This window comes from Phoenix dactylifera, chromosome 2 (genome assembly GCF_009389715.1).
Source record: "Phoenix dactylifera cultivar Barhee BC4 chromosome 2, palm_55x_up_171113_PBpolish2nd_filt_p, whole genome shotgun sequence".
In the NCBI taxonomy this organism is placed as follows: domain Eukaryota; kingdom Viridiplantae; phylum Streptophyta; class Magnoliopsida; order Arecales; family Arecaceae; genus Phoenix; species Phoenix dactylifera.
In genome coordinates this window covers 6,678,161-6,689,213 of record NC_052393.1, presented here as the reverse complement: position 1 = coordinate 6,689,213, position 11,053 = coordinate 6,678,161, and the positions used below count along the sequence as shown (strand labels likewise).

The following is an 11,053-nucleotide window of genomic DNA, read 5'->3' as shown; positions in this document are numbered from 1 at the left end:
ACAGATTAATTATTACTTCAGTCTTTGCCTAAAACATGAGCCTGCGTATGTGTTGGGGGAGGGAGGGAGGGAGGGAGAGAGAGCACTTGTGATCGCATGGTGTGGATATATAGTTGGTAGTCGCGAAACGGGGAAAAAGAAGAATGATCGAAAGGATAAATTAAAGGTAATCTTGGTGCTGTCTGACAAGGTTGTGATACAAAACCATGATGCTATACTAATTTTATCGGATGCAAATCAAGAGTTAGTCAAGGTGTTCACAACTGCATGGGAATGGTAATTCAAACTCAAAGGCATTCAGCTTAAGGATTAATATATAGTTGTGGCCAACTACGGTAAGCCTGGGTGGCACCTCCATCATCTAGTCTTTATCATCACATCAGCAAAATTTGTTATATGTACATATATAGCCTCCATGCATGCAACTCTGCGTTATATGCTTTGCATGCAGCTGCTAAATGATTGGCCCTTGGTTAGTCCCAAAAGAACATGTCTCGTATCATTTTGCAGTCCACATGGGTTGTGAACAAGATAAATATTACTTAGGTTCCTTGGTGTTCCTTGGTCTTATGTTATTTGTGGCCCTTATATACTTCAATGTGAAATTAAGCATATATCTATACAGCATTACAGCTCGTTACATACAAACTCCAAAAAGCTAGCAATAAAGATATTATTTGAATCCTTTGGTTCTATATAAGCATTCAAGATCTATCTAGTATACAGCCAATGTGGAACTAAACACATATTCGCGCACGAGTTCTCATTATGACTATAACCTGGGTTTAATTATCCTTTTCATTTGTTTTATAAGGATAACTAATCACCCAAGCATGCTTTTATGTATGTACGTAGTAGGATTCCTGGGAATCAGATTCCTAGGAAGAGGATACCTAGGAAAGTACTTTTGGCATGTTTGGTTAACCATGGGAAAGTGATAAATTTGCAAAGTGCTTATGTTTGGTTGACCATCCACTTTCCTAGGAAAGTTAAGTATAATTCCTATTATGCCCTTAATAAAAATTAGGTCTTTAATGCTTCTTTAATGCTGAAGGGTCTTTTTGGGAAAAAATAAAAAAGGAGTGATTCCCACCTCATGGGAAAGTAACTTTCCCATGTTTCTCATGGGAAAGACTTTTCCATGAAATGTGGGAATCATATTCCCATGGGAATACAACTTTCCCATCTCTCTCCTTTGAAAACTCCAACCAAACAAGAGGCATTTCATTACTTTCCCATTGACCACACTTTCCCCCCACCTTTTCCTGCGAACCAAACGAGCCCTAAAGGCTATAACGTGATATCCTCGAGAACCTCTCGGTATACCTCCCAAGTAGTATCCAAAGTGGTTGATGCATGCTTTGGTTATGCATATAGAAACAGCAGTTATTATACTTTAGAAGCTGTTAATAACTAGCATATATTCCCGGGAAAAATCTCTTTCTCGGGAGTTCACGTACCTGGACGTGATACCTCGAACTTCTAAAGAATAAAACCTATTGATATCAAATACATAGGCAGACTACGACATATTTCGGGTTCCTCAACCAACAATAGGACTTGGGTCTTTCTTGAGTTGTTTTGAATCACCGCATAATTGGCCGCGGAAGGGAGGATTTGAAGAAGACTTCAACGAAGGTAAGAGAAGGTTCTCAGGCTTTTCCATCAGTTGTGCCAACTTATAAAAACAGAGAAAGAACTGGTTCGTACCGGTTACGTATGGAATCGGCCTATTCGGACTGGTTCTGAATAGTTCAGAGCTGATTTCAACCAGTTCCAATCAGTTCGGATTAAGCTGAACAGATCTGATCCCGCATCGGATCGGTTCGGTATAAGCTGAATCGTTCGATTCGGTTCCGAACCTTACAACTAAATCGAACGATTCGGCCTGATTCAGCATACCATAACATTAAGCATTCCATCACATGCTCCATTACCTCCTTGACCCTGCATCCGAGCATAGCCCTCATTGTTTTGACCATATCTAGCTCATTTCAAGTTCCACTGGTCTCCATGGCAGCTTAAGTTAGAAATTCCAAATACACACACCTAAAATCCTGTCTTGATCTAGGCTAGCAGGACTAAATTGCTTCCATGCTCTTACCAAAACCATATCTTAGAAGCATCCTTCTAAGATTAAAGAGAATGTGAACAGCAAACTATGCAAAGTATCCATGAAATGACATCTCACAACTGTGAAGAAGTTGATAGGAAGGAAAGTGCACTTGGGGAAGCTCTTTACATCCGAGTTGTGCGCAAACGTTTCACGGAATCACGGTAGAGAGCGTGATAAACTACGGGGACCGCCGTTAACGGTAATAAATTATTGGCCGGAAGCCGGCTCCAAGTGTGAGCGGTGCACGTCCGGCTTCGCATCGCTCATCCGGCCAAAGCCGACCTTTGGTGGCTTCGAGCGCCTCCTTCCTCCCTTTATATAACCCCAACCACACACTTAGTTCGAACACCTTGGCTCAATAATATCTCCACCAAACCCCTCTAGGTTCTCTGCTTCTCTGTTTCAAGCTTCCAAATTCTAACAAAATTTTAGGAATTTGTGTGCAGTTTCTGCACTCAAAATCTCAAATTCTTCTGGGGTTAAAAAACTCCAGTCTATGTGTGTTCTGTTTTCTTCTCTGGCTGGCAACTGTTCCAGTATTAGCCATGTACTTTCTCTTCTCTTTCTAGCACTTTGTAGTTTTGGGTAGTATCAGTCAAGTAATTGGGGTGCTTTAGTATACTGGTAAGTAACAAACTTGAGTTTTTTGAGGAGAATGAGATTTTGTTGCACACAAGTTGCATACTCTTGAAGTTCTGTTTGGTTTTGGAAAAACTTAGTGTTGAGAAAAGCTTCTATTTTTAGATATCCCAAATTTTCAATAGGTACAGTATTGGCACTTGAATTTAAATTCCGTGACCTTAGTGTAGGTTCCTCTCTTTTTGTTTCACCATGCTCATTCTTTCAAAGAGCTAGCTTTTTCTTGTTCTTCTTCTTTCCCTTTCCTTTTGTTTGGAGAAGATTTGTGTTGTTTTCAGGTGTCAAAAATGAGTCTGTCTCTGCCGCCCGGTTTCCGTTTCCATCCCACGGATGATGAGTTGGTGGGGTACTACTTGAAGAGGAAAGAGGACGGGATTAAGTTTGAACTTGAGGTTATTCCAGTGATTGAGTTATATAAGTTTGACCCATGGGAGTTGCCAGGTAATATGGGCCATTCTGTGTTTGCTAAAATGCCTTAGGTGTATAACATTATTTGCTTTTGAACTTGAACATGTTACGATGGTGCATGAAATGCTATATTTATGTGTAGATATAGATTTTCAGTAGTAAGCTATAAAATAACTGCAAAAGTATAAATCGAACTTCATTTTTATTATAGTATGAACACGCAATAAGTACTCTCATTAAGGTAATTGAAGTCAAATTGCACATGAACAACTTGTGCTGCATTGACTTAGACCTGTAGTTGATATTACTTCACATTAATTGAAATGAACTAAAATTTAGCAAATTAGACACAAAAATAAGCATTTCTTGCAAAAATGTCAACTCTAGGTTAGGTTGTTAAACGCTAAAATTTTGGAATATGGGTTTTGGTCTGACCCTTAGGATACTGATAATAGTACCAATAAGTTATTTGGATGCTTATGTTAGAAAGTCAGTCTCTAAGCTTCAATTAGATGTTGAGGTCATGACGAACCATGAGCAATTAAAAAGAAAAGAAAAGTCCATGTTTATGCATTTCTTTCATGCCTTTTCAAGTGATAACATTATTTTATATCATGTTTTTCCTTGACAAAAAATGTGATTCAGCACGTGTGAGGTATTATGCATGCATTTTTATCTGGTGATGGAATCAGTTAAGTCTTTGATCACAACTTTGTGAATTCAAGTAATTTATATGGCACCTTTGATGTGCACAATAGAGGAACAATCATCTTTTTCAAACATCTAGGCTTTTTCTCTAGAAGTCGGTGGAAAAGGAACTTCTTTTCTTCCTTTGAAAGTTATGTCGGTGTAGGAATGTTGGAGTTTATAACCCTTATATTAGAAAGTAATGTTCTTAATACACTCTTACACCAAAAATATCAAAGTGGAATCTTTTTGCAAAGGAATGAAAATGACAAACTAGAACAAGCTTTCTTAGATAAGTTTAGCACATGACTCCCTGGAAATGGTTTCCAAATGATTTAAGTTTTTAAATACTTTGATGATTTAAGTCTAATAATGTTTCCAGATATTCTCTGATGTGTTGCAGGCAAATCATTCCTTCCAAAAAGAGATATGCAGTGGTTTTTCTTTTGCCCACGAGATCGTAAGTACCCAAATGGTTCACGCACTAACAGAGCTACAGGATCAGGCTATTGGAAAGCCACTGGTAGAGACAGAAAAATTATCTGTGAGTCTTCTGTCCACGGGCTTAGGAAAACCCTTGTTTTCTATCACGGGAGGGCTCCTGGTGGAGAAAGAACTGATTGGGTGATGCACGAATATCGTCTTTGTGAATGCCTTCCTGATGGATCTTCCAATTTTGTGGTATATATGTGTACATGCCTTATACTAAGATTTGTGATCCTAATATGTTTTTCCGTCTCTAAAATTACTTAGCATGTTTAATCATGCAATTACTTACTGCTTCTCCAGGGAGCTTTTTCTCTGTGCCGCATAGTGAAGAGACACGATAATGGGCAGAAAATAGGTGATCTCCAAGGAGAATCCAGAGATAGAAAAGGTCATTCTTCTGCCATGATAGATTTCAGCCCAAAAATGTGCTTCAGCAAGGTCTTGAGTACCTCAGAAGAAAATGAATCTGTAGTAACTGACCTGTTGAACAGAAGCAATGGTTCAACTAGAATCAATTCTCCAGAGAACTTAAGGGGGACCGAACTGCATCAAATTTTGAATGATTCTGATCAGAGAGACCTATGCGGATCACGAGTTGTTTCAGATGCCTCAGAGGTATAAACGAAAGAATGGAAGTGGATAGCTTTCAACCTGACTGAAGCCATATATGAAGTTACATAATGAGTTCAGCTGCTTAGAAAGCAGTGGATAATTAGAAGTTATGGGCAAACAACTTGGAGGTGGATGGTGCTTTGCATTTGTCTTTTGACATTGTTCATGATTTTTTGCAGGTTTCTTCACCAAAGGAAGGCATATCTGAATCAATGATTACAAATATGTTTCCTATTTCAATAGAAACATGCACACCTTGTAATCCTTCTCCTATCTCATCCTATGCAAACTTCAGAGAGGAAGCTTACGTGATTGATGAGCTTAATGGTCATGGATGCTCTTCATCTTGTCCGAGTCCTGTATACTGCATGGACATGTTCAGCAGTGTGGAAGACAGCACATTGCAGAGTCTTGAGTGGGATACACCAAAATTTATGAATGCATCATTAAGCGGTACTTCCTGGTCTTGCACTGTTCAGCTTAAAGGTTATTCTTTAATCCCTTTTCACTGGTGAGTTTGCTAAGGTATTTGATCCAATTTTACCCTTCAGCTGCAGGAATCGAACCCTGGAATCTAGTGTTATCCCCTCCAATTTGTAGGCAAGCAAGCGAAGGAGAGGAAGCAAACCTGTGGTTTCAGGATGACAGTATGGTCATCGTGAATTAAAAGTTTCTCTAGATGGAGGCCAAAAGACTCTAGCTGGCCTTAGTTATAGTAAGAGGCTGTTAAAAAAATACCAGCTATAGGTAATTTCATGTTGTAGTTGATTATGTGTTGCAGGATCTCTGAGGCAACACCTTTTAGTGTTTGCTCTCCAACATATTATGACAGTTCCTGCCTAAATATATCAAGAATGTGATCTCCAGAACAACCCCTTTTAACGTCTGTGCCTGGAGACCAATAAATTAAAGTTTGAGAGTATCTACAAGATTATGCCACCACTACATTGACATCATTATTGATTTTCAACATGTTTCTTAGGCAAAAGTCTTGTGTGTAATATGTACTGTAAGGTTTGCCTGTAACTTCTATTATTGGATCAACAATAAAGAGCACTTTCAAGGTGTAATAAGTACTATAAGGATTGCCATCTGTACGCTGATTGTTTTTAGAAATCTGTACTGCAAAAGCTTTCTATCATGCTCCAAGATAATTTTGTCTTTGAAATTTGTTGCTTTATAGCTTCGTAATCAGTCTCCTCTCTATGTGGAAGAATCTTTAAGCAAGTGTTCTATGTATTCTGCACGGCAATGGTATGATTAATAATTTCAAGTGCTGATTGTTCAGGCTCCTATCTTAAATGATTTTAATGGATAAGCTGGTCATATGTTGACGTATACATAACATTGATACCAAGATTGCTTCTGACTTCAAACATTGCCAAAAAGCTTTCTAATGTTAAAGGAAGCCGTCATTAGAAGCAACTGAGTGATTCTGACCTCCTACAAATAAACTAATGTAGCAATAGAAGTACACGAGAGGTGCCTTCTTGAAGCATTGCAAAAGGATTAAGGGCCGATGGAGCAAGATGAAGAATATGCGCCATTCGTCGGCTGCTCCCTTAGAAAGGAAACGCCGCACCGCCACCCTGGAGAATCTCAGAAAAGAAACAAGTTGCTCTCATGAAGTGCTAGGCATTTTACTTTGAAGAGGTTCCAACCAAAGTCATATCTTTTTTTTATTTTATGGCACTAATGGATTCCCTCGTAGGGTCTAACCAGAGAATTTTTAACACAACCACTGAGCAGCCCCCCTTTCCAGTATGGAATTGACTTAAAAAGATGAATGACATTAAACACTGCATTGCATCTATGCACAGTAAATTCTATATATACATGAGCAAATCCTTATAATAAATAGGACTTTTTTAGCTTTTATTCAGCAGAAATAGTAACAAGTGCAAAAGCTAGAAATGGGGTTTATTGAGAGGGCACAGCGAAGTCACAAAATATTTGAGAATTTTAGAAGTTTTTCGTTTTAGTCAATCTTTTGAATGAAAATAACCAACTTGTAGGGCTCGTTTGGTTCGTGAGAAAAAAGAGAGGAAAAAGTGCGGTCAACGAAAAAGTAAAGAGATGCCTCTTGTTTGGTTGGAGTTTACAAAGGAGAAATACGGAAAAGTTGTATTTTCGTGGGAATATGATTTTCACGTTTCATGACAAAGTCTTTTCTATGAGAAATATGAAAAAGTTACTTTTCTGTGATCTAGGAATCGAAACATTTTTATTTTTTTTCCAAAAAAGGCCCTTCAGCTATCTTTATTTGATCTAAAGCATTAAAGACCTAATTTTTATTAAGGGTATAATAAGAATTACACATAACTTTCTCAAAAAAGTGGATGGTCAATCAAACATAAGCACTCTGGAAATCTATCACTTTTTCATGGTCAACCAAACATGCAAAAAGTACTTTTTCAGGCATCTTCTTTTTAGAAATCTGCTTCTCAGAAATTATATTTTTATGAGAAAAAAATGCTTTTCGCGAACCAAATGAGCTTATAGGAAACAAAATGATCACCAAAATACCTAGATGGCTGTTTGGATTTCTTCGTACCCTAAAAACTATCCAATGAGGTGAACAATGAGGGCAGCCCTCCCTAGGTAGGTCCAATGTGTCATCATCAATTTTGCCATAGCCATGTTCTAGCAAATCTTGCACATTTGCCGTGCCATAACAACCAAATAATCGCATCTACACACCATGTACAAGCTATCAAGGAAAAAAATGACTCAATCACATTAGTACACCAATTATATTTCATCCATGCTGCATGTTTATCATAAATTGATCATGGTTAAGCTGCCAACAAATCATCCATAAGACCATAACATGCCCTGAACTCTCGAGCTTTCCCCAGGGATAAGGAAGGTATAGACTGCTAAGCCAAACAATGATGTGTCATAAGGTCGGTCACCCATATGCTACATAGCCTACAAAATAACAACATACACAGCCATGCCTTGAATGGGACCAGGGCATATACCTCTTAGGTCACACCATGATGTGTCCTAAAGTGGCCGTCCATATACTGCATAGCCTACAAAGTAAAAACATACACGAAGACATGTCTTGGATGGGAACAAGGCATAGACCTAGTGTCTATAAATAAGCTAGCTTCATATTAATATTAAGCTAACACCCTCTCCTCTTTCCAATAACATAACTACTACTATTACTACTACGATCGGGAGCGACGGAACCCACTGGGTTGGTTTAGAAAAAGCCGAATCATACCAAACCGGCTGATTCGAGATGTCTACCGGATTGGATGACTACCAGCACAATCTAAATCATACATTCTCTTTTTCTTTCTTTCTCTCTCCTTCCCTCTCTTTCGCTTTTTCTTCCCCTTGTTATTTCTAAATAGGGAAGTTTCGAACTTTTTTTTCTTAAATTTTCAATTTTTAAATTAAATTTGACACATCCTTTGCTAATTTTAGTTCGAGAATTGAAAATTTAAGAAAAATAAAAAGGCTAAAATACCTTGCATGGACCTCGGCACCGGTTCCAGAAACAAAGGGTTAGCCTTTAAGTAGTCCTGCGTACATGCAGTAGAAACTGGGAATAATCACACTGCTGCAGAACAATCGAACCGTGTGATAATTCATGGTATATCATAGACTGGGACTTAGGCCATCAATTGATATATCGCCTCTTCCCCTCTGGTAGCGATCGCGCTCTATTGGGAGAAGACCGTTAGTCCATTTAAATTTGAGTTTCTCTTCTTCTTCTTCGCACCGATGGCAACGGCTAATTCCCTCTCGAAGGCATTGGGCGCCGCCATCCTCAAGTGGGTCTCACATGGCCGCCGCCGAGCGTGCCATCCTCAAGCGGGTCCCGTCGGTCGATCTCGTCGTCGAGGTCCACGACGCCGGGGTACTTCTTCCGTTCCTTCTCTTTCTTCTCTTTTCCATTCACCAAGTGTTTGGTGAAATTCTTGGATGATCCTTGGCTTTTCTTTAAATTTCTTTTTCTTCCTTATCAAGTGAGTTATGATGCCGTTTCTGTTTAAGGGTACAAGATTTAGTTGATATACTGATAGAGTTCCCATCCACCAGCTGTTGGGTGAAATTCTTGGCCGATCTTTGTCTCCTCTTTTAAATTATTTTCCTTTTCTTTCAGTGAATTATGACCGCTGTTGGTTAGAGTTGCAAGATGCCAAATGATGATTAGGGTTTGCTGAAAGATGCGGCTTTTCTGCCAAGTTTTGAGCAAAGATGTGGGGATAAGATTAGGGTTTCCGAAGCCTCGTGTTTTGGTTTGCTTTCAGAAGGGATGGTATCATGTTTTGCTGTCGGCTTGCTGTCTTCGATCTTGTTATTTATTTTGTTTTATTTCTTTGTAAAGCGAGTTCAAACAGTATATAGGCTTCATCAGGATGGTTTTGTTGTAGTTTTGGTTTCTTGGGTTTTGGTGACAACGAGGGTTTTGTAGGGGGGAAATATTTGTTGGGTTAAACGAGGAGATTATATGGAGATAGAGGTGAATTGGTAGGGATTTACATATGAGGTTAAAAGTTTTACATAAAGGTTCAGGGCAGAAATGAAATACAAAAGGTGGGAAAAATTTAAGAAAGAAAAGCTATTCATACAAGGGACCAAAATTTAGGTATTCCAATTCCCACGTTCATTTCTAAATTAGGTTTGAACTTTTTTTATCATAAGCAAATACCCTTTTCAGCAGCTCTCGAGTCTCTGAGACAAAGAGCCTGTTCCTGTAGTCTTAACAAGGTTGATCTTGCTGATCGCTCTCTGACAGAAGTATGCCATTTTGGGTATCCAATTAACATTATTTTGGTTTTATCAGTAATGTAAGTCATTCATATTATCATGATTCTTTTCTTTTCCGGTGTGTAGTTTTTGCCTTGTTTTGACATAACCTTAGTGGTAGAATTGTCTCCAACGATCTTTATAAGATTTCCCCTTAAGAAGATTGTCTATTCTCATTTTCATTTTTCATTTCTTAAACATGGACACTTACTTTGTATAAATGGGTGAAGCATTTCAGAAACCAGAAGTATACTTGCTGTGGAGTCAGTGCTCATAACAAGGACAGCACCAAGAAGGTAATACGGTCCTTTTGTACCATTTCAACAATTAGTAGAGTAATGATGAATGTTATATAAGAAAAGATGTTACTAATTATGTGTTTAGTGCCGATGTAGCTTTCTTTGGTACTACATGCTTCTGGTTATTGCTTGAAAATACTTAGAAGTAGCTTTGCCTCTGTCGAAAAATTGTATCCTAGCAGCAGGAAGAAAAATCTAATCAGTGATATCTTATTTTGACGTGTACTGCTTCAGCTGTGAGCATTGTACGAGCTAAGGTCAAGGAAGTAAAGGTTGTGACGATACATACATTGCAACAGTGCGGTTGGCTGGGATTCCAAATGTTGGCAAGTCAGCCATCACCAATATCATGCGTCAAATTGGCAGAATAAGTGATGCAGGTATCCATCTTGAACTCTGTTAGATTGAGGTAACAATCTTTACTAAGTCCAATCTGTCTTCTTGTTATTTGTTTGATGGGAATCTCATTCTGTGAATTTTAATTGCAAGAAAAGGGAAAATTGAAGCATGCTGTAGTGAACCCATAACCTTGGGAAACAGAGGATTTTAACAGCTCCAAGGTACATGGCTTCCGTTGGTTCATACCGTTTTATCATCATATATCCTATATTAAACATCATTTTTGTGTTTCAGTTATTGATGTCCATGAAGATACAAAGATAAAACAGTGTTTTAGATTCCTTTGTCCAAACTTTAAATGCTGCTGAATTCCATGCTATTACATATATCAGTTTCTGGTTTTGATAAATCTGAGGTATTCTTTTAAGCTTATATTTAGGGAAATTTCTGATTTCAGAGGTTAGTTGAGTCACAGTTTGGATATCAGTGCTAGTGTTTGTATGGAGGCTTTAATATCACCGAGTAATGCTGATAACTCATTGTTTTTGTAAACGGTAAATTCTTGGAGCCTGTTCTTCTAAATCACGATACTTTGTTTCTTATGAAATATAATGAGTGCAATTAAACTAAAGCCTCCAAGCATAATATGTGCAATAAAAGAGAAAAGAATACAAAATTTTGCTGAAAAAGTGGT

General features: G+C 38.2%; 1 protein-coding gene and 1 long non-coding RNA gene across 8 annotated transcripts; both read left to right on the top strand.

Annotated features, from left to right (window-relative positions):
* The first annotated feature begins 2,270 nt into the window (after positions 1–2,270).
* LOC103711801 (NAC transcription factor 25-like) lies at positions 2,271–6,086 on the top strand. Its single transcript, XM_008798085.4, has 6 exons — positions 2,271–2,663; positions 3,034–3,196; positions 4,254–4,531; positions 4,640–4,954; positions 5,131–5,404; positions 5,503–6,086. The coding sequence occupies exons 1-6, from the start codon at positions 2,613–2,615 to the stop codon at positions 5,616–5,618; spliced, it is 1,197 nt and encodes a 398-aa protein (XP_008796307.2). The 5' UTR covers positions 2,271–2,612; the 3' UTR covers positions 5,619–6,086.
* Positions 6,087–8,068: 1,982 nt separating this feature from the next.
* LOC103711800 lies at positions 8,069–10,745 on the top strand. 7 transcript variants are annotated; one of them, XR_005508452.1, is made up of 5 exons: positions 8,074–8,828; positions 9,952–10,017; positions 10,255–10,400; positions 10,515–10,580; positions 10,654–10,745. It is a non-coding gene; the product is annotated as an uncharacterized LOC103711800 (long non-coding RNA). The 7 variants fall into 7 exon arrangements; XR_005508442.1 differs by having other exon boundaries at positions 8,069–8,828; positions 9,075–10,017; positions 10,510–10,745; XR_005508451.1 differs by having other exon boundaries at positions 8,075–8,828; positions 10,515–10,745.
* The last annotated feature ends 308 nt before the right edge of the window (positions 10,746–11,053 follow it).

Excerpts from the sequence above, each read along its gene's own strand:
- LOC103711801 (XM_008798085.4), top strand. The coding sequence starts at position 2,613 with ATGTGTGTTCTGTTTTCTTCTCTGGCTGGCAACTGTTCCAGTATTAGC. Across the intron at positions 4,955-5,130 it reads TTGTTTCAGATGCCTCAGAG|GTTTCTTCACCAAAGGAAGG; the intron begins GTATAAACGAAA and ends GATTTTTTGCAG. Across the intron at positions 5,405-5,502 it reads TATGAATGCATCATTAAGCG|CTGCAGGAATCGAACCCTGG; the intron begins GTACTTCCTGGT and ends TTTACCCTTCAG.